Source organism: Drosophila willistoni (genome assembly GCF_018902025.1).
Source record: "Drosophila willistoni isolate 14030-0811.24 chromosome XR unlocalized genomic scaffold, UCI_dwil_1.1 Seg41, whole genome shotgun sequence".
Lineage (NCBI taxonomy): Eukaryota > Metazoa > Arthropoda > Insecta > Diptera > Drosophilidae > Drosophila > Drosophila willistoni.
Window position 1 is genome coordinate 2,376,885 of NW_025814058.1, and position 19,503 is coordinate 2,396,387.

General features: G+C 38.3%; 7 protein-coding genes across 8 annotated transcripts in view; 3 read left to right on the plus strand and 4 right to left on the minus strand.

Moving 5' to 3' along the window:
* LOC6643039 (breast cancer anti-estrogen resistance protein 1) overlaps positions 1-8,256 on the plus strand; it is a 51,886-nt gene extending 43,630 nt beyond the window's left edge. Inside the window, exon 4 of one of the 2 annotated variants that reach the window (XM_047012251.1) lies at positions 5,179-8,256. In XM_047012251.1, coding sequence (XP_046868207.1) covers positions 5,179-7,086 — 1,908 coding nt within the window. In that variant the 3' untranslated portion in view covers positions 7,087-8,256. The remainder of the gene's footprint in view (positions 1-5,178) is intronic. The other variant, XM_002065933.4, reaches the window with a different exon arrangement.
* Positions 8,257-8,980: 724 nt separating this feature from the next.
* Positions 8,981-10,110, plus strand: LOC6643040. Its single transcript, XM_002065934.4, has 3 exons — positions 8,981-9,071; positions 9,124-9,833; positions 9,904-10,110. The coding sequence occupies exons 2-3, from the start codon at positions 9,151-9,153 to the stop codon at positions 10,055-10,057; spliced, it is 837 nt and encodes a 278-aa protein (XP_002065970.2). The 5' UTR covers positions 8,981-9,071; positions 9,124-9,150; the 3' UTR covers positions 10,058-10,110.
* Positions 10,111-10,268: 158 nt separating this feature from the next.
* LOC6643041 (formylglycine-generating enzyme) lies at positions 10,269-11,507 on the minus strand. The gene is made up of 2 exons (XM_002065935.4): positions 10,872-11,507; positions 10,269-10,812 (listed from the first exon to the last, which is right to left on the minus strand). Exons 1-2 carry the CDS (start codon positions 11,449-11,451, stop codon positions 10,325-10,327), a joined length of 1,068 nt encoding a protein of 355 aa, XP_002065971.2. The 5' UTR covers positions 11,452-11,507; the 3' UTR covers positions 10,269-10,324.
* Positions 11,508-11,607: 100 nt separating this feature from the next.
* Positions 11,608-12,284, minus strand: LOC26529380 (dual specificity protein phosphatase 19). Its single transcript, XM_015178301.3, has one exon. The coding sequence runs from the start codon at positions 12,282-12,284 to the stop codon at positions 11,634-11,636; it is 651 nt and encodes a 216-aa protein (XP_015033787.1). The 3' UTR covers positions 11,608-11,633.
* A 4-nt stretch (positions 12,285-12,288) lies between these two features.
* On the minus strand, positions 12,289-13,445 carry LOC6643197 (tRNA pseudouridine synthase-like 1). The gene is made up of 4 exons (XM_002065937.4): positions 13,364-13,445; positions 13,178-13,306; positions 12,803-13,117; positions 12,289-12,739 (listed from the first exon to the last, which is right to left on the minus strand). The coding sequence occupies exons 1-4, from the start codon at positions 13,408-13,410 to the stop codon at positions 12,289-12,291; spliced, it is 942 nt and encodes a 313-aa protein (XP_002065973.1). The 5' UTR covers positions 13,411-13,445.
* Positions 13,446-13,575: 130 nt separating this feature from the next.
* LOC6643198 (mitochondrial carrier homolog 2) lies at positions 13,576-15,529 on the plus strand. The gene is made up of 4 exons (XM_002065938.4): positions 13,576-14,166; positions 14,239-14,407; positions 14,477-14,974; positions 15,035-15,529. The coding sequence occupies exons 1-4, from the start codon at positions 13,953-13,955 to the stop codon at positions 15,105-15,107; spliced, it is 954 nt and encodes a 317-aa protein (XP_002065974.1). The 5' UTR covers positions 13,576-13,952; the 3' UTR covers positions 15,108-15,529.
* A 2,702-nt stretch (positions 15,530-18,231) lies between these two features.
* On the minus strand, positions 18,232-19,493 carry LOC6643199 (ester hydrolase C11orf54 homolog). Its single transcript, XM_002065939.3, has 2 exons — positions 19,383-19,493; positions 18,232-19,295 (listed from the first exon to the last, which is right to left on the minus strand). The coding sequence occupies exons 1-2, from the start codon at positions 19,465-19,467 to the stop codon at positions 18,409-18,411; spliced, it is 972 nt and encodes a 323-aa protein (XP_002065975.1). The 5' UTR covers positions 19,468-19,493; the 3' UTR covers positions 18,232-18,408.
* Between the last annotated feature and the right edge of the window lie 10 nt (positions 19,494-19,503).

Here is a 19,503-nt window from a genome sequence, read left to right on the forward strand (position 1 = left end):
GTCCTCCCTCCCCCTTTCGCAAATACCTCTCTCTTGCCTAGATGACTTAAATTGATGGGAATTGAAATTATAGTTTCATATAATGGATCTTAATTCTCTTCATGATCAATTGATCAAGTCGAAAAATCTAAAATTGAAATTTCTAAAAAATAAAGAAAGAAATAAAAGGTTTCATTTCTAACTCTTGGCATAGCCATAAAAAATACAACAACAAAAATGAAAAAAATAATAATACAATAAAAAAAAAGTGTGCAATGCAATTTGCAGTTGTTGTTGCTGTTGTTGATCCCGCCCCAACCAAACGAAACGTTTATTTTGTATCTTTCAAGTTGAATTTGAATTTGAATTTATGGTTTCACTTGCCTCAAGAGCACTGCCAAAGATTGATAGCTGCCGATAATGCGAGGAAATGTTTACGACTCTACAATTTGGGACTTGAAGTTTTATTTGACTTGCGTTTTTGGTAAAGACCAACAAAAACCAAAAAAAAAAAAACAAAAAAAGCGAAAGTGGGCGGACATCAACTTGCTACGATGCTAAAGTTCAAACCGTGAAAGAAAAAAAAAAAAAAGAAAAACCCAAAAACAAAAATCAAAATGAAAACTATGGCCATTATATTGCATGTGGTGCTAATGATGATAGTGGTCAATTAAATTAAACTGTTATGCAATGATTATGAGATATTATTATTGAGGAAAAGCGAAAGGCCTCAATACAGGATTTGTTCGACCGAACATGGGATCAAAGTTGATGGTTGCCAACGAAGCCATTAGCCATTTGGCCAAATGAAAGAAAACCCTTTCGCAAATTATTCAAAATAATATTTTAATTTCATAATAAAATATATATATTCCACATTTTAAAAAACTAACACTTTAAAAAGAGAACTCATTATTCTTCTGTTTGTTTTGTTATTCACATTTAAAAAACTATAACCATTTTGTTGTCCTTCTGTTTTATTTGATAACCAGTTCAGGTTTACTTATAACCAATAGAATACTTTCAATTCAATACTTTTTAGATGATCGGCTTTAATTTTAAACTAATTTATTTGTATTCCAATATCAGTTATGTAAAGGTTTTAATATATTTACCATGCTATAGACTGTTTAAATTATAGAAGTATTCATGGTAAACAATAATTTATATGCCTATATTACGACTTTGTTGAAATTTAAACTAAAATTTACAAATTTAAATTTCTAAGAATTTTGGTTTGTTGCTACTTGACTTCCTAGTTTGTATGGAAAGAGTGCCAAAACTCTGAATAAAAGGTGAAAGCTTTTTCGTTTAAAATAAAGATAGAATTTATAACAAATTATTATTTAAAAATATGTATGATAGATTTTTGAGAATATTTTCTAATATTTAAATAATTCATTTCTTATTTTTTTGTTATGTAGTTTCCCAAAAAAAGGAAAAGTTCTAGAAACAGGCAAATTTTAAGCTCAAAACTTTTCAAGTAATACTAAATAACTAATACATAAAGTGTATGGCACATTAAATGACCTAATAAGCCAAAAAAAAAAAAAATTAAATGGCCTAAACAGTGGGACGAAGAGAAAACGTTGCCCTGTATGGCAAAAGTGAATTTTATATATTTTTGGTCTAATCTAACAGCATTTTTAACGCCTCTTAACGCCCAAACACACAGAAAAAAAACCAAAATTCCTTCACAATTTAATTGAGAACGGAAATATCTTGTCAAGAATCGCATTGCGCAATAATAGTTTAGGCCTTTTGGAAACTACAAACATCCCACATCACACTCAGTTGGCTCAAACTACTTGGCTTGCAGCAGCTCTGACCAAACCAAAGCAAAACTCGCCTCCACCGTTAGTCGTCAGCATTACCGAGATTGTATTTATGTGTATATATACATACATATGTACATACTTATATGTGACAATTTCAAGTTCCTTGAGCCCACATAAAGTCTTTGGCCATTTCAACTTCAAGTTAAGAGCTCTAACTGCAACTGCAACTCCATCGGTCTCTATCGTCGTCACGCACTCTGTCCAAGTCAGGTGCTCTGTGGCCAAAGCCAATAAAGATTTATGGTCAACTCCAAAAAGGAGTTTTCGTCTCTTTGGCTCAGTTGGTTTTTGCTTTTTGAGCAAAAGATGTCATTTTTTTCCTTTTTTCTTTTTTTTTTTTTTATTTCCAAGACCAAAAATGGCCACAAAAAATGTCATCCTTATGGATTCTGTTGAGATTTTTCCCTGCATTTGGGCAAAACAATGCGGATTGTGTTTAGTTTTATAGAGAGTTTGAAAATGTATCTATATAAGTATGTGAGTTTGAATGAATGTCTATTCAACCCAGGCATTTCAATGCCATCCAAAACATACTCACTAAGCTTGACAAATCATGGCTAGAAAGAAGCCTCAAGACGGATTGAGGACAAAAACGCTTCATGACTGGACAAATGAAATATTTTGAGTTTGATGTTTTTTTGGGACTCACTCCCTCCGCCAACGCATTCCATGTGCTGTCTTTTGTTAACAATTACCATTTTGTACGTGAGAAAATGCAAAAGAACTACCAAAAAAAAATTAAAAGGGGCAGGTGGAGAAAAGAAACATTGAAATGCATCAAATGAACTGCAGAGGAAGATTTTTATCTCCTTAACGACACAACACGACAGCAGCAGCAGCAGCAGCAGCAGCAGCTACTGAATTTCCAATTTCAACAAGAACAAACCAAATTCTTAAGAAAGATTTCTGAATTGTATTTTGAGCGAGGTGAAAGAAGAAAAATCGTGTCATGAATTTGTGAAGTTTCCAGCACCATCAAAAACCAATTAAAGAAATGACAGCAATACCCAAAAGATTGGCAAACAAAAAAGAAACCAAACTTCACTTTAGTGAAGTTTAATACCCTTAAAAACTAGTGCTTAATTATCTTAATTTTATTTTTATTATTCCCATAAACAAGTACAAAAATTAACTTTAATAACTTAGTTTCTTAAAAATTTCTAAACTACACAATGTTTTTAGTATCAGGTCTTTAATTTATCGTATATTTAATTGTCCGACCATCATGGATCCGTTGCTGATTTCCATGGTTATTTTTTTTGATAAAGTTGTATTTTTCTTTTAAATTCTTAATAAGAACTTCTTATTAATGTTTCCTGTCTTAAATTTCATATCAATTATGATCTTTGGATATTCGAATATTCAATCTAATTTCAAAACTTCAATCCAATAAATAAGTATGTTTAAATTTTGTTCTTTTAGCAAAGGCATATGAATTTTTTAGAAGCTCGGAGATGGAAATTAGAAATTCGATTAGTTTTAATCGAATTTTGTTGGTTTTTTTTTTGTTGAAAGAGGAACTTCTTTGGTCTTTAATAATGTCTTAAGCACTTGATATAAACACTTAAATCCCGAAAAACTTTTCTATTAGTAGGGTATCCTACTCCAGGTTTTATCTTGATGAAAGCATCAGTGCAGACTTTCAATCGAAACTTTTTGCTGTAAGGGTATAAAAGAGCCGATCTGAATTGGTCTATTTTAATGGCCCACCTTTCAGGCAAACCACATTATACGATTTTGCTCCAAATGTGTCATAAACATAAAATCATTTGATAAATAGTATTCTGTTTCTCTCCCTCTCTGTCACTCTGAACAATTTTCATTTTGAGTTTTCTTAAGAAATATCATATGTGCATATGTATTGAGGTCAAACAAAACAAAAGTAGCAAATAAAAGTCACGCAAAAAATAAAAAAAAAGATACACTAAAAATCGGCATGAAGTTGGTCTCTCCCTACAAAAAAAACAAGGTATATTTACAACTAAACAGAGTCCCCATACCTCCTGCTGAGAATTGTCCTTTTTTCCATTTTAATGTTGTTGGTTTTTGGTTTTGTCTTTTGGCAAAATTGTGTAACTGTGAAACTAATTGCAGTTCCTCAGGTGATTGTCCAGCTGAAGAGCTATGCCAGCTGCTCTGATCTGATTTCTTGAACTAGATAAGGGTACTCGAAAACTATATATACATAAGGATTGGTATAAATAGGCATGTATGTACATATATGTATTCTCTTCAGCCGTGCCTTTTGTTTGGTATACAATTGACTCGTGTTACGCTTGGATAATATAAAAATTTTATACCTACTATAAATAAATAATGGCTAGGATGCTTCCGTCCCCTAAAACCTACTTCAGGTAGTTTTATCCTTTGTTCTCTCCCCACCCTTCTAGTTGTTCCTTTCTCGTCGCCGATCCTCGAATTTATGAAAATAGTTGCGTAACGGTTTACTTAATTACGAATCGATTCATTTTGTTTTGTGGAAATGGGGGGCGTGGTCGTTGGTTATTTTTGAAGCGTGCCTTTTTAGAGTATTGATGAATTAATGTTTTTTGTTTGGCATATGTTGAAATTCTCTAATATTTCATCAATGAGATGCCAACAACATATGGTCAGGATCGTGTCCTTTTAAGGGGAGGGTAGGTACACACACACGCACACACACAAACAGAGAGACATAAGCTCTTAGTTCAATTTCGTATTATGTGGTATTAGTTTGACTGTTGGGGTAAATAGGGAAAACTCTAAAAAAGAGAATCCTTTACCTTGACACTGAATCAACTTTGAACTAGTTACCACAAAAAATTTCCCCCTATACCTATGCCATTTTGGTTTTCCTTGCTGACCTTTATATTTCAATGCGCATGAGCAATATATATTTATAACTATATATCCCATTATTCCATTCGTTGGCAACTCAAGTCATGTCTTGGGATTTCCCTCAGTCAAGTTTTTGCTAACCTTTGACAAGCTTGTAGTTTACTACGAGTTTTTTGTTCGTTGTTTTGTTTTCTTTTTTTGATACCTATTTGTGCATATTTGCCATAATTACCAACACAAAATGTGATAATTAAGTAAGAGGCTAATCAGGTGAGAGATACATATGCACACATATTCACAGGTACTTATAGACATACCTGTAACCACACCCAAGCCCATGGCTGACTAAGAGACCAAGGAAGTTCATTCATAAAAAAAAAAAAAACAAGAAATACAAACACAAATCCAAACGGCAACAATATGCAAGAAAATCGATAAGCTAAATGGGGGGAAAAGAAGGCGAATGAAAGAAGAAAATGATGAAGAAAGCAATTTACTATAAAATGTATGCATTTTTGTAATTTACTTATCTTTTCTCTTTTAGGTTATCACACCACAGCGACAAGGTGATGTCTATCTTTATCATCACTATCCTCAGCAGCAGCAGCAGCAACAGCAGCAGCAACAAAATCAAATCTATAGTAACCAAAGTATCTATCAGAACCTCTCCATGATGGCCACACCAAATGGCAATGCAAATGGGAATGGCAGTGAATTTGAGACTTATGACATACCCAAACCAGCCACACCAGTGCTCCTTAACTATGATAGTCCAAAGAGCGTGAGGACACCAACTTCGTTGAGTGGACTTGGCGCACGTTTCGAGTCGCTTAAGAGTGTGGCCGCTTCCATTGAGGAGGAGGAGTCTTATGATGTACCACGCCCCCTAATTAATAATAGTCATACCGCACAATTGACACCCAGCAGTTCGGCATCATCATTGCTAACTAGCGATAGTCTATCCCTGAGCTTCTCCAGCTCGAATCGTTCCTCGTTAGCGAATATGCCCGACTATGATATACCACGTAGGAATCCTCTGCCCGTTAGAAGAGTGCAACAGCAGCAGAGTTATGACTTCCCATTGCCACCGTTGCAGGAGCAAGAACAACAGCGTAGGATTAATCCCAATAATGGAGCTATTACACCCAAAGAGTTGCCCCTTGAGCTGAATTCAGCCCTGGAAACGCTGGCCAAACTGCAATCACAGACCACCATGGCAATCACACGATTGCTTAGCTTTGTGGTGCCCAATTGGCGTATCCGTTCACAATTGGAACCATGCATTATGGATTTGAAATTGGCTGCACTTCGTCTGCGTACGGCATTGCATGATTTGGCTGAATTTGGTGAGGGAGCTTTGGGTAATGCCACCAGATCAGAGGATCGCAATTTGGCCTTAAAATTGCGACCCTTGGTCAGGGCCCTACGAGATGCCAATAAGCTAATCCATGACACATCCGAAGCTCTAGATGCCCAGGGCGGTTGGTCAGTGGATCAATTGGCGCGCAATGATGAGAAACATGGTTGCCGACCACCCGATAGCCTAGATCAGCTTATGGCCTGTGCTCAGACATTAACCGAGGATGTTCGTTCCACAACCAGCTTTATACAGGGCAATGCTTCGTTGCTCTTCAAGCGTCAACTTAATGTGGAGGAGAATGGAGTTGGAGTTGCTGTTGGCAATAATGGTGTCGGAGGTGGTGTTGTTGGTGGTGGGGCCGCCAGTGAACCTGCAAGTCGCGGCAGTGCTGAATGGCTGGAGGACTATGATTATGTGGCATTCGAATCAAAAGATGCGGCGGCCAAGAAAAATCAATCTCTACGCGAGGCCATACCAGCTGGTTTGAAAACACAATTCGATACGGTGCTAAGGACAGCAGAGACAACAGCCATGGGTGGAGCAGTTGGTGCTGCTAGCTCTGTGCCCACCACACCAACGGCACCTGCTCCTCCTGCCATTAGGTCACCCGAGATGACCGATAAGGATAAGAAGCTAGTACGCTATTATGCCCAACAAATCTCTACACATATGGGCAATCTGTTGCAGGCCATCGATTCCTTTCTCGAGACTGTGGAGAAGAATCAACCGCCGAAATTTTTCATTGCCTATGGCAAATTTGTTGTTGTCAGTGCCCATAATCTGGTCACCATTGGCGACAATGTCTATAGAAATATATCCAAAGAGGCGTTACGAGAGAAAATCCTGCAATGCACAAATGGTCTATCGGATGCATTGAAGACCTGTGTCCTCAAATCAAAAAAGGCAGCAGCACATTTTCCCAGCGGCAGTGCGGTCCAAGAGATGGTCAATTCGGTGGTACATATTAGTAATTTGGCCAAGGAGCTGAAAACGGTGATGCTCCAGGCCGTTCAAGAGTCCACTGGAGTAAGTGTCGGTGGCGTGGGTATCGGTATCTCTGGAGTCCCTGTTGGAGTCGGTGTCGGAGCTTAAGCAACAGCAAAACAGCAGCAGGAGCAGTATTATGAGCATAGTCTTCCAGGCTGCTGGCAGCGCAAATTGTTCCTTAAACAAGAAAACCCAAAGGGATGGGATAACGTCGGCCATGCCGAAGTTTGTATACCCTTGCAATTTCTTGTGTTGCCCTCTTTTTTGTATGACAGCCTCTCGATTTTGATTCAATTTTGTAGAATTATAAATCGTATAAGATAAGTGTCTTGAACAAAACTTAATTTCTTTTAATGTTTCAGTGGAAGGTATAAGTTATAGTTGTCCGATCTGTCAGAATTCGAGCCGATGCCTAAATTGAAAGGCTTCGAAGTAGTGGACCTCGACAAAGGGCTTAGCTCTGTAGCAGCGCTGCCGTCACACGTGCAACAAAAAAAGTTTCTGCGGCTTCGGCAATGTCGGTTCGGCTTATGCTTCGGGTCGTTTGCTTCAGTAAAGCAGAGGTCGGCCCAAAAGGGAGCGAAACTCCTTTAAATGAAAAAATTTTGTCTAGAACGAGCACACAGACAATGGGTTGTTAACCCCTCCTACTAAAAAGGTCTAGAAGGACTTTGCGTTGATCTAGACGGACGAACAGGCCATGACAATATGCCTTCGTCCCGTCGTGATTGAAGAATCCTTCTTCTAGGCGTTGCAAAATGAACGTACCCTTTATTTGCAAGGGTATAAAAGGATAATGGAAACTAATTTTTTTTTGTCTGAACTTTGGCATATCTTGCTTATATTTTGCATTGTGATATTTTATGAGCAAAAGAACTATCGGAAAAAAATATGCACAAAAATGCCACACCTCCCTACCCCCAGCCCTAAGCCTCCAAAAAGGACTCCCCATTCTAATTTATATAGTAGTTTATAAAATGTAGTAAGTTTATTGTCTAATTAGCTATACTTAGTAGTCCCCTTCCTAGTATTAGTTATCTATCTTAACTTAGATTCTTTCTGTAAATAGTCTTTTGTAAATTAATTTCTCAAACCCCCCCATTCCCGACCCTCCCAATCCCAAATGTTCCGCCTTGTCGCACAAACAATGTTGTATCAGTGAAGCATTTCATTAAAAAAAAAAAAATTAAAAACAAAAATAAATACAATTATAAAATATATAAAGTATACTATAGCTATAGCTATATACCACGCATATGCATAACTACATTTATATATATATTATATTTGGGCAGATACATACATATATATTCTTATACATACACAGCAACAACAAAAGTAAGAATTAAAAATTAAGCGGATAAAAAAGAAAAAAACAAGAAAACAAAACTCGCCAAGAGAAAGCAAATAAAATCTTAAAAAGATTTTATAAATAACATTTTGCAAATTTAGTCAGCAATATACAAGAAAAAAGTAAATTTACAGATTAGCATTAACAGATATATATAGTAACTATATGTAATAATATCATTAAAATAATAATAAAATACGCAAAACTGAATAAACAATTATATATACCTATACACATATGAATTTATCATAGTCAACTTACAACTCCATTGAATTTATTTCAAAGACTTCTGCTATCCTTGTTCCTTAAAGTCCTCTTCAAGACCTCCAGAATTCCTGTTTACAGTTATTTAGGTCATCTCTTTAAACAATAATGCAACAAGTTATAGATAAACAGCAACATAATCAAAATATATACTTTTATCTGAAAAAATTGTCCGAAAGAATTTTAAAAGTTTGCGCCTTTTGCAAATAGTCGATAGATTTTCTAGGGATGCAAAAGTTCGAGTTGGAAAGTCCATCGATAGTTGCTCCACTCGATAAAAAGTGATAAAAAAAAGTCGATGTTTCTCCACCTCTAGTTGGGCACAGCGAACTAGGGCTGCAAAACTATCGATGGTCCGTCCATCGATATTTTTTGCCATCGATGGAAAAAAGCATCGGTGGTAAATCCATCGATGTTTTCTGCCTTTTTAAACTGGACAGCTTGATTGACGACATTCATTTTTCTAAAAAAAAAAGTAAGTTCCCTGCAATAGCTATTACTACTACTACTAATAGTGATTTCTGCAGCACACCTGATATATACCTGATATATAAATGAGCGGTGTGGCGGTCTGCTGCAAATGTGGATCTTTGCCAAATAGTATTCCCTATTGCTATGGCGGATCAGATTATGATTTTCATTGCTTTTGCTGCGCCAAGCCTCCAAAATTAAAATGCATCCATTGTAATGCGTGGCGTGACGTCTTACTGCATGAGAAACATGCATCTTGTATTGGTGATAAGCTGCATGTGTTTGTTTATACCACGCCCTGGCCGCCGTTTCCAGAGACCGAGGTCAACCCGGAAGTGCAAGCTGCCGTACCACTTTCATCACCTCTAATATTCCAGCCGCCAGAGGAGCCGGTGGAACAGCAACAACCGGCAAATGAAAGCGATGTCATATCGGTGGTATCTGATCAAGAAGATGAAAATAATAATCCGCCCGATGAAATGTTGGACATTAAATTTAAGCCGAAACTACTCAGCTCGTTGGACTATTGGGTAACCGTGAAACAAATCAGCCAGTGGGACAGTTGCCCACGCTGTGGTTTAAAACGTCAACAGCAAAATGGATGGATCACGCATGCTCAAAAATGTGCTCAAGATCCCAAATACAAAAAGCGCAAATTTTTCATATACATTCATACGAAGGGCTGGTGTAACTATTTGGTACGGGATTCTGCCTGGAAGAGACACAGCAATCCAGAGACAGGTGTATGCAAAATATGCTGCTTAGCGTAAGTAAAGATATAAATAATCAAAACAAAACATGTACAAAATATAAATGTTTTAAATTCTCTCCAACAGACGTCGACAGGGAAAACCTTTGCCTTATCAGCCAAAGCCACCGCCACGACCGAATGAGGCGAAATTGGCCCAGATGAGACGAAGCGCTCAACGCAGAAGCAGGCTAAAAAAGCGTCAGTTGTTCGCTCAACAAAATGCAACTGCTGATTTTTAGAATACCTCTAAAGTATGTATACTGAATAAAGCATAAGCATCAAATAGATTAAATATTATGAATATTCATTCCGAAAACAGAAGCTTTAAGGTGCCCCATGTTTTTTGTTTTTTTTTTGTTTTTTGTTTTACATTCTAAGAGATTTATGTTGTCTATTGATATGAGATTGTTGATCGACGCAAGTGCCAAAAAGTTAAAACGAATAAATGAGTTAAACTAAATATAACATTATACTCTATACATTTATTTATTACTTCTATAACAATTTCACGCCACAGCATCCTTGGCACATCGAAAACCTAAATTACCAGCTGAACTATCCTCAGTATTTTGGGATCGTGCGGCACATCGATAGCGATAGCAATAGGATTTGTGACACAGATACGAGCCACCTTTTTTTACTCTATTTGGAGTCTCGCTTACATCATTTGTTTGCCACAAATCCGATGTCCATTCCCAGACATTACCCACAATATTGTAAAGATCATATTCGTTTTGCCGGAATTCATTTACCGGGCAGGTGTATTCATAGCCATCGTCGGCTGTATTGCCATCGGGAAAATCTCCCTGCCAAATGTTTAGCCAATGCTCATCTCTTGGCATTAGTTTGTTACCCCATGGAAAGAGTTTACGCTTTTTACCACCACGACAGGCAGCCTCCCATTCAGCTTCGGTGGGCAAACGTTTGCCTGCCCAAGTACAGAAGGCAACAGCATCACGCCAGGAGACATGTACTACCGGATGGTCCTCCAGACCTGAAAGAAATAAAAGGAAATCTTATTTAAGTCCAATACAAGAATTTATGTTACCCTACCGTCCAAGTTGCTATTGACACCATTGGGAGTCCGCCAACTTACACCTTTGACCTTATACCACCAGATGGCACTGGCTACACGGAAATCTTCTAGATTTTTTTGCTCTGCCGGACTAAGTAGAGTTTTGAAGAGAAAACTATCGCCAAATCGCTCAGCCTCAGTTACATATTCGGTAGCCAATACAAAATCCTTGAATTTCCTATTGGAAACCTCGTATTTGTCTAGATAGAAATTCTTTAGATCAACACGAACCTCAGGTGCTTCACGATCGGCTTGGAAATGCGGTTGATCGGTGCCAATAAGAACACTGCCACCTGGTATTAGAGACATATCTGGATAATCATCGGTCTCCTTTAGCTCCTGCTTCTCATCCTCATCTTCTGCATAGTAATCTCTATAATATTTGTTTTTGTTTCGCGCCTGTTGCTGGCACACTTGTTCCTGTTCCGATTCCAAAGACAAAGAGCTGGAGCTTTCACTATCCCTGTCCAGTTTGTTGCAGCCACAATCGCCATTGATGCCTCCGCAGGAAACGAAGAAGACCAACACATACAAGACAGGATGAAATGAAGCCCTCATTGCGTTCCTTGGGCTTACATCAAGTTTACAGGTACAAAAGGTTGGAGAGATTGGCTCGATAACAGAAACTTAACATTCAATCGAAGTGGCAACGCATCGAGAGGCAGTTTGGCAACGTTCCTATTCAAAACTAGGCGGCATCGGCAAAGTAAAAAATATGTTTTAATACATTGTTTTATTGCTTATACGTGTTTGCTACTAACAACTTTTTCTCTATTATTATATTTCTTTAATTGCTGCATGAATCCCACATTGGGCTGTATGCAAGGTCTCCAGGACTTGACTAGATTGTAGGCGTCATCGAAGCTCATATCCCGTTGTTTCATCAAATAACCAATCACAATAGACGCTGAACGAGATACACCTGCGTTGCAATGAACTAGAACACGCCCGCATCCACTTTGGCGAGCATCCTCAATAAATTGAATGGACACGGGCATAATATAATTGATTATATCGGTTTCTGGCAAATCCAGGCATGGTAAGTATTTGGATTTTAGCGTCAAGTTCGAAGGCAATTCAATGGTGGGAGATTCTATGCCAATACTTAAGATGTGGGTTAATTTATATTTAAATACATTCTCCAAATTGACCGCATCCTGGGAGCCCAAGTAAAGGAAGTCACTTAAAATACAAGCGGGCATCGTATCCGGTTTAGTATCTACTACAAAACCATATTGACGAGCCTCCAATTGTTCTTTTTCCTGATGATGCTCTCCGTTGCCGAATGATTGTCGTCGTTCTATGTATCTCGTTCCGGTGGGTGTGGTCACTACAGTGGTGGTGGGCCTGAGGTTGGCCAGCCGTTTTTGCAGCTCATACAGCAAAATCATTGTTTTAAGAACTCTGATCCTGTTGGGGATCTCGATCTCTATAATGTACTTGACACAAATAAAGGCCACAGGCTGGAGCTAAAAGTATACGCGGTTCCCACGAGTTCTTGGACGGGATTGTAAGCATTTGATAGATACACTTCTCATCAATCTTTCCGGTGCCCAAGGCCAACAGTGTGCCCACAATTCTTCGTACTTGCTTGTAGAGAAACGACTTGGCCTTAATTTCGATCTCCCAATGGTCGTATGTTTCGTTGGCCAATTTGGCATGGGCGTTTAGAGCAAGTGAATGACCCGGACGGATGTTAATCTCATCAATTTTGCGCACTGTAAACATGGGATGATCACGACTGGGGCCCTTTTGACGGCTAACGCTCATGAAGGTGCGAAAATCATGGATTCCAAGGAAAAGTCGTGCAGCCGAACGCACCCGTTCAATGTCAAAGGAAGCGGCTCTGTGGCAATTAAAATATTTATGCAGTTAGTTAAGGATTTACCGACCGCCAATATATACTTACTGCAAAAAGTAGCAGCGATCCAGCTCCTCGACAGGTATAAATGCTTCGTAACCTCTATTCTTCAGCTTTCCATCGTCCACGGGTGAATTGCGGGCCACCGCAAAACGGTATAGATAGGTTCTTCCTATTGCGTGATAGCGACAATGGAACGTATCCGGCACCAATTCAGTGCTTAGCACACGTATAGGTAATCTCTGTTTACCAAGAGTGCGGTTAAGTACCCCAGTTAATGTGGTTAACGCATAGGGCTGACCATCATAACGTTCCAAATCCACATGTATGGTTGAGTGGAGGGCATGTACACCGGCGTCTGTGCTAGAATGCAGCAGTATTAGTTTTGGATCAGGGACAGAGGAAGCACAAGGTGTTTCTTACCGACTGGACAGCACTGTCTGAATCTCGTTGGTGGGCCGGAAAACTCTTAGAGCCAGTTCCAGACACCCTTGCACAGAGTTTGTGTCCAGGCGCGGTTGGTCCAATTTGTTAACCGTCTTTTGAATGCCACTAGAAATAGTTTGTTTAAAAAGTGTTTTAAATTTTACTACTTTATGCTTTGCTTACCGAAACGTCGTGCCGATGTATGAAATGTTTAGTAAATATCTATGCATGTCTACCACCCATCCCCGCGAAGTAGAAAGAGAGAGAGAGAGAGACCAATAATGCAATCGATAGTATTAAAATATCGTCAGTGTTGGGTACGCTGTGAATTTAAAATAAAACCAAGTTATCTATTTTTCTTGTGTCATAAACTCAATTTGTCATTCAGCAAACTTTTCCTTTTGACACCCGAACCCTCGTTAGTTCATCTTATCAACTATATTTATATTAATTAGTCATATTGTGCAGTCAATTTCTGCACGGTTTTGGTTGAAGAGTTTATCTTAACAAATTGTGTACATAAATATATACTAATTATAAATAAAAATATAAATTTCAACTAGAGTATCGATATCGATATTTGCGCCACCCCATAAACACAAACTATCGATAAGTGTCAATACTGTGCCGACCATCCAAAGAAATTAGTTTTGTAATCCTCGTAAAAGCCGTGCCCCTGCAAAATTCCACCGGTTTTAATACAAATTTGAACACCTCGATAATCTATATTTCGAAGGCAACGTTTGACGCCTTAATAAGAAACAGCACAATCATGTCGGGATTTACAGATGCAACCAGAAACAGTGAGGAGACTGAGGTTAATGGATGGATAAAATTTGGTCTGCGGCTAGGTGTTAGTGCAGCACTGCATCCATTTGAATATTCGAAGACATTAATCCAGTTGGGCTATGAGCCAATCTCTCCACGACCAGGAAGATCGTTATTTGGCAGACCCATTATGATATTGCCAAATATCTTTCAGTACGGTAGGCGCCAGGGGCAAAGATCACTCAAGGATTATCTATAGAAATTATTCACATGCAATATTATCGTTTTAGCTGGGCACATTAGGAAAATTGATGGCTTCTATGGTTGCTATCGAGGATTGGCTCCAAAACTCGTTGGTTCGATATTGAGCATGGTGGTTAGTGAGCGGGTGACGCAAGAACTGGGCCTAATCCCGCCTGAAGAGATTAAAGATGAATCGGATTTGACAGAGGAAGAGGTGTAAGTGTTGTCACTACAAGTGTCCTACAAAAATGCCAATTAATTCGATTCTATCTTGTCCAATTTCAGTTATATCCAATTTAAGGCAACTCTTAAGCGGGATATTGTGTTGACGGTGAGCGGAATTATTGCCGCCCATCCTTTCCATGTGATTTCAGTGCGCATGATGGCCCAATTTGTGGGACGAGAGACGTTGTATACCTCTATATACAGTTCTATTGCTGAAATTTGGAGAAGCGAAGGCATTTTGGGCTTCTTTGCCGGCATTGTGCCCAAATTGCTGTGCGATGTCGCCTGTCTGGTTCTAAGCAGTACAACTGTTTATATGCTTAATAAATATTTGATTAAGGATAAGCTAGCCAGGCAATATAATGCAGGATTCACCCAATTCGCATTCTCCAGTTTGCTATATTCCCTTCAAGTAGTCTCTACTTGCTCGGTGGTTAGTGGATCACGTCTAATGGCTGGCCAGCCACCAATTATGCCTATATATAGGAATTGGGTTGATTGCTGGAATGATTTACAATCTCGCAGTGAACTCAAGAGAGGTAGCTCTCTTTTCTGGCGGTAAGTAATACGAAATCGAAATAAAATGTTCGTTTAATCTAATTCTTTCAACAATTACAGCTCTCAAGTCATGCCAACTGCGTCGATAGCCACCGGCTTTGTTCCTTTACCCAAATTGGCTCGTTACCAATAAATAAATACCGAGATAAATTTACTTTCAAGATGAATACGACCAGGCTGTGGCTATCACTTCAACTGTCCACTGCATTTGAACCTAAGACATAAAACTGCATTTTCTTCTTTTATTGCCTCGACAAAAGATAACTGCGATTTTGTTAATACAATGCCCAAGTATATATATATACTATATTCAATGTGTAATGTTTGAAGTGAAGTGTGTGGCTTATCCCAATTCTGTGGTTTTATCAAGCAATCCTTATTTATTTGAATAACCTTTTTCACTCCCTAAATCGTCAGAAATTTCCTGTTTATCCTTTAGTGGCATTTAATGCAATATCCAAAGAAATGAAACTTTTGCTTAGTTTACTCTATATATTTGTTTGTTACTGTTTAACTGCGGAAATTCAAACTAATAAATGAAATTGCCCCAAATTATTCTATTTGGCCTTACAATTGGAACAATTACAAAAAGATAAAAAAAAAAAAAAAAAAACCAAAATTTAGAATAGTTGTAAAGGAATATTTTGGTGTGTTATTTTGGCAGGAATCATAAATTTATTGTCAGTCTTTCAGTTGCTAATATTTATTTAGATTTACTTATTTTTAAAGCATTTTAACCAAAATTGAAGCCACATTTTCGTTGTAAAGTGATAACCCCATAAGAATTTATAGATCTACTATATGTACAATCAATCTTCTATGTGAAGAATCTTCTGCCCTAAATATCAAGAAAAACGTTTATATTTACTGAATAGGCAAAAGTATTTTCATGTCGGTCATTAATACAAAACTATATAAACATATTTAAGAGGATATCTGTAGAATAGGGTAATTAAATATCATTCCAATTACATACATACATATGTCGTCTATATATTCTCTAAGATAATCATATCACACTAATGTGAGTGAGATGGTATGATTGCATTTTCGTTGAGCAAAAATTCGGAGTTTTTGGAATTAACATACAAAAACAACATAGAAAAAGTTTAACCTTGTTTTCGTGTGTGTACATACATATATGATTTCTTATTCCATTTGGAATGTGTTCTATATAGGCACTAGGATATGTATGTCAATGACTTTTGAGATATCGTTGGTGATATCAGCCAAAACTTGTTGGAAAGAGCCTTTCTATCTCTTTATCATGTGAATGTGGATCTATAAAAATACAATTCACATTATTTAATAAAAAACAAAAAAAAAAAAAGTTGCATAATAACAATTTTAATGAATGCGCCACCTAGCCTTTGTAATTGTGTGTGTGTGTCGGTGTGTGGTTCATTGAACGTTTTGATGGTGGAAGGCAGTAGCCAAAGAGGCAGAGACTTGCAAACCCAAGCCTTTAGGCCATAAACAGGAGACCAATCATTTTGCACTTGTTGCTTGGATAATTTAAATGGACCAAAATGTGTAGCAGCCAGCCAATAGATTTAGCCTTGGCATTGGAAAAAATTGCAAACTTGTTTTCATTTACATTGTACAAGTAGGTATATATTAGTTAGTTTATGGGGGGGGATAGGCTGTGGGGTATGTGGTTTGGTTTCGTTTTGAGGGGAGGGGGTTTGGTATCAACATAATTATAGTGATTTCATTCCCGTCTCATAAACTTGTCAAATTTGCTATGTAAGCTGGCCATATCAACAAATGTGTCCAATTTAAGATAAAGCGACAATTTCAATTAAAAACAAAAAAAACGGGTAAGTAACCCCCCTCTTTACCCCATCCACTTGCCAACTATCCACACACACACACACACACATTTCACTTGATCTTCCCATAATATAATGTGTCGACGCCGCCGCCGCTGAAGCCGCAGCCGCTTTAGATGTGGAGTCCAGAGTGGTAACTTCATTCAGTCTGCAACTCGCGCTTCAATCGAGCAGACGCGTCTTAAAAATAAAGAAACAGAAAAAAAAAAAACGAAACAGAGGCTCAGTCTTCAGTCGGCGGTGGCAGTGAAAAGCAACCGCAAGCCAAGTAGACCTAGTCGAGTCCAACGCAGAGCCGCAGCAGCCACTTTAACTTCAGCTAATAAAAAGTGCTAATGGTGTGTTTAAAAATATGAATAAAAATGTATAAGCCACAGCAGCAGCATTAACAACAACAACAACAACCACAACTGTTAGAGCAACAAAAACAGAGGAAGACAACAACAAAAATAACAACAACAAAAAAAAAACGACGACGGTTTTCTTGCGTTTTCTTATGATTGTTGTTGTTGTTATGTATTTTTCTTTTTTTTTTTTGTTGCTGTTGTATTCGTGGGACGATGAAGAAGAAATCGCATTTGCATTTCTCTCACTGGAAGATTAAATTGGATCAATCGATTGGATGCCTTTACATTTGTGATGTCTCTCTCCCACTCCCTCTTTCTGTCTCTATCTACCTTCGCTTTGATTTCCAGTGCCACTTTCGGAAAAAAAAGATTTTACCTTAAACTCGCATTTGAATAATAAATAGTTGAAATGCAAATATTAGAAAACCGTTAAAAGCCATCAGATAGGGAGAAAGAGAGAGATAGATAAAGGGAGAGTAGACAAATTTTGTGTTTATTCTATACCGGAATATATCTTTATCTATTATTTTATTTGATTTATTTATATATGTATCTTTCTATGGCAAATTTTGAATTGCAATTTGTAACTGTCACAATGTGTGTGTGTGTGAGTGTTTGAGTTTGTGTGTGTGTGTGTGGGTATGTTTGTTTTTCTCTTTGTGGTTGTTTATTTTTTTTTGTTTTTTGGGGGAGAGAGAAATTCAAGTTAATAGCCAAAGCTGGAGAGCTTCAGCCTCTACTCAGCTTGAATCAAAGTTATTAAATAATTAATGGCCAGCCGTGCAAAAACAAAAAACTACATACAAACATACAAAGTAGCAAAAATAGTATGGTGAGAGGGGAGGGAGAGGGGAATAACATGATTTGGCCTGGCATGTTTGGAGCATTATTTACGGCCTGCTTAGCTTCGTGTCTCTCATTAGGCCAAGCATGAAATGCAACATAAAAATCACCTGGGAGAAGAACTCTCCCCTCCGACTCCCTCACCAAAAAACACCTCCAAAAGCACCTGCTTTAGATTTAATACGTTTACCTGATTGATTTGCATGGCAAAGACAAGCCAAGAAGACGCATGAGATGTTTAAAAGAAGAAAGTTGTTTTTATTTTTTTTTGGGCAATTACATAAAACCCCATCCCATTGCCTTGAGCATTTTGAAATTCTGCTAATCACTTAACTTAACAGTTTTCATTATATGTAGTATATATCTTTTGGTTAAACTCATTAATATTTATGATGGAGATCTAATCTAATCTCTAACCACTCGGTCTGTCACCAAGATGTGGGGGTTTATCCACACGAACAATTCGCTCAGCCACATTCAAATAGGCCTCATATTCCACAATATCGGGTGTTGTATCATAATGATAATGACCTCCCCAATTGCTGAAGGAGAACGAATGGAAATGCTGTAGACGCAAGTCCAAACCGTAATCTTTGGTCACCAGAGTGCCAACAGCATTCAATTGAGCTGGCATCTCATAGAATTTAAGCCATTGCTTCACCTGTTCAGGTGTGGTAATCGGTGTCTTGCTAAAGTCACGCATCACATGCTGATGGACCAATCCCGTTTTGACCAGAAATAGGCCACCCAAACCAATAATCCGTTCATTGCCGTAGTGCTCCTCCAGGCCCTGGCGTATGGCGTCGATAAAGTTCTTTTCACCCGTACGACACTTGGCTTTGATATGGAGTACATCACCGGGTAGACCTTGGCTAAGGAACAGATTCATCATGAGGGCACAACGTGGCTCTTCATTTGGTATCTTCTCTAGGACACATTCCTCTTGATCGCCCCTCACCGTTGCCGTATAGCTACCATTGGTTAGGATATCATCTTCACTTACTGACAGATTGTAGATACCCTCACAATTGGAGTTGCGTATGGGCCAGGGTCCGGCACCAGCACCAATGGCAAAGATTTTCCCTGGTCCTTGTATTTTACGTGTTATCTCGTGAACATTATAAAGTTTCTCTCGATTAACAAGTGGACGTAGAAATGGTGGACCTCCAGCCTCTAGTAAAGTGGGTCGTCCACCCAAACCGCTTTCAACTAGACCATAAGGTGGCAATTTCAGATCCGGACAAGCCCCCACACTCACCTCGACTGTGGCAAAATTTTGGCCAAGAGCACCCTGTATTACTAACGACGGAGAGAGAGAGAGAGAGAGGGAGATCAATGCGATACGATAGCTTATCTCTTGACAGCTTTTAAGCTCTCAATGCTCACCGCTCTGTAATTCAGTCAATGGAGGCACATGCAATGGCTTCTCTTCGAAGACTAGACCATTGGTCTCCAATTGTTGGGAGCTCATTTCGGGACTATAAATACCCACTTAAAATGTCGCACA

Excerpts from the sequence above, each read along its gene's own strand:
- LOC6643040 (XM_002065934.4), top strand. The coding sequence starts at position 9,151 with ATGAGCGGTGTGGCGGTCTGCTGCAAATGTGGATCTTTGCCAAATAGT. Across the intron at positions 9,834-9,903 it reads TGCAAAATATGCTGCTTAGC|ACGTCGACAGGGAAAACCTT; the intron begins GTAAGTAAAGAT and ends TCTCTCCAACAG.
- LOC6643041 (XM_002065935.4), bottom strand. The coding sequence starts at position 11,451 with ATGAGGGCTTCATTTCATCCTGTCTTGTATGTGTTGGTCTTCTTCGTT. Across the intron at positions 10,813-10,871 it reads TGTCAATAGCAACTTGGACG|GTCTGGAGGACCATCCGGTA; the intron begins GTAGGGTAACAT and ends TATTTCTTTCAG.
- LOC26529380 (XM_015178301.3), bottom strand. The coding sequence starts at position 12,284 with ATGATTTTGCTGTATGAGCTGCAAAAACGGCTGGCCAACCTCAGGCCC.
- LOC6643197 (XM_002065937.4), bottom strand. The coding sequence starts at position 13,410 with ATGCATAGATATTTACTAAACATTTCATACATCGGCACGACGTTTCG. Across the intron at positions 13,307-13,363 it reads TACATCGGCACGACGTTTCG|TGGCATTCAAAAGACGGTTA; the intron begins GTAAGCAAAGCA and ends AACTATTTCTAG. Across the intron at positions 13,118-13,177 it reads CAGACAGTGCTGTCCAGTCG|CACAGACGCCGGTGTACATG; the intron begins GTAAGAAACACC and ends GCTGCATTCTAG.
- LOC6643198 (XM_002065938.4), top strand. The coding sequence starts at position 13,953 with ATGTCGGGATTTACAGATGCAACCAGAAACAGTGAGGAGACTGAGGTT. Across the intron at positions 14,167-14,238 it reads GCCAAATATCTTTCAGTACG|CTGGGCACATTAGGAAAATT; the intron begins GTAGGCGCCAGG and ends TTATCGTTTTAG. Across the intron at positions 14,408-14,476 it reads GATTTGACAGAGGAAGAGGT|TTATATCCAATTTAAGGCAA; the intron begins GTAAGTGTTGTC and ends GTCCAATTTCAG.
- LOC6643199 (XM_002065939.3), bottom strand. The coding sequence starts at position 19,467 with ATGAGCTCCCAACAATTGGAGACCAATGGTCTAGTCTTCGAAGAGAAG. Across the intron at positions 19,296-19,382 it reads ATTGACTGAATTACAGAGCG|TAATACAGGGTGCTCTTGGC; the intron begins GTGAGCATTGAG and ends CTCCGTCGTTAG.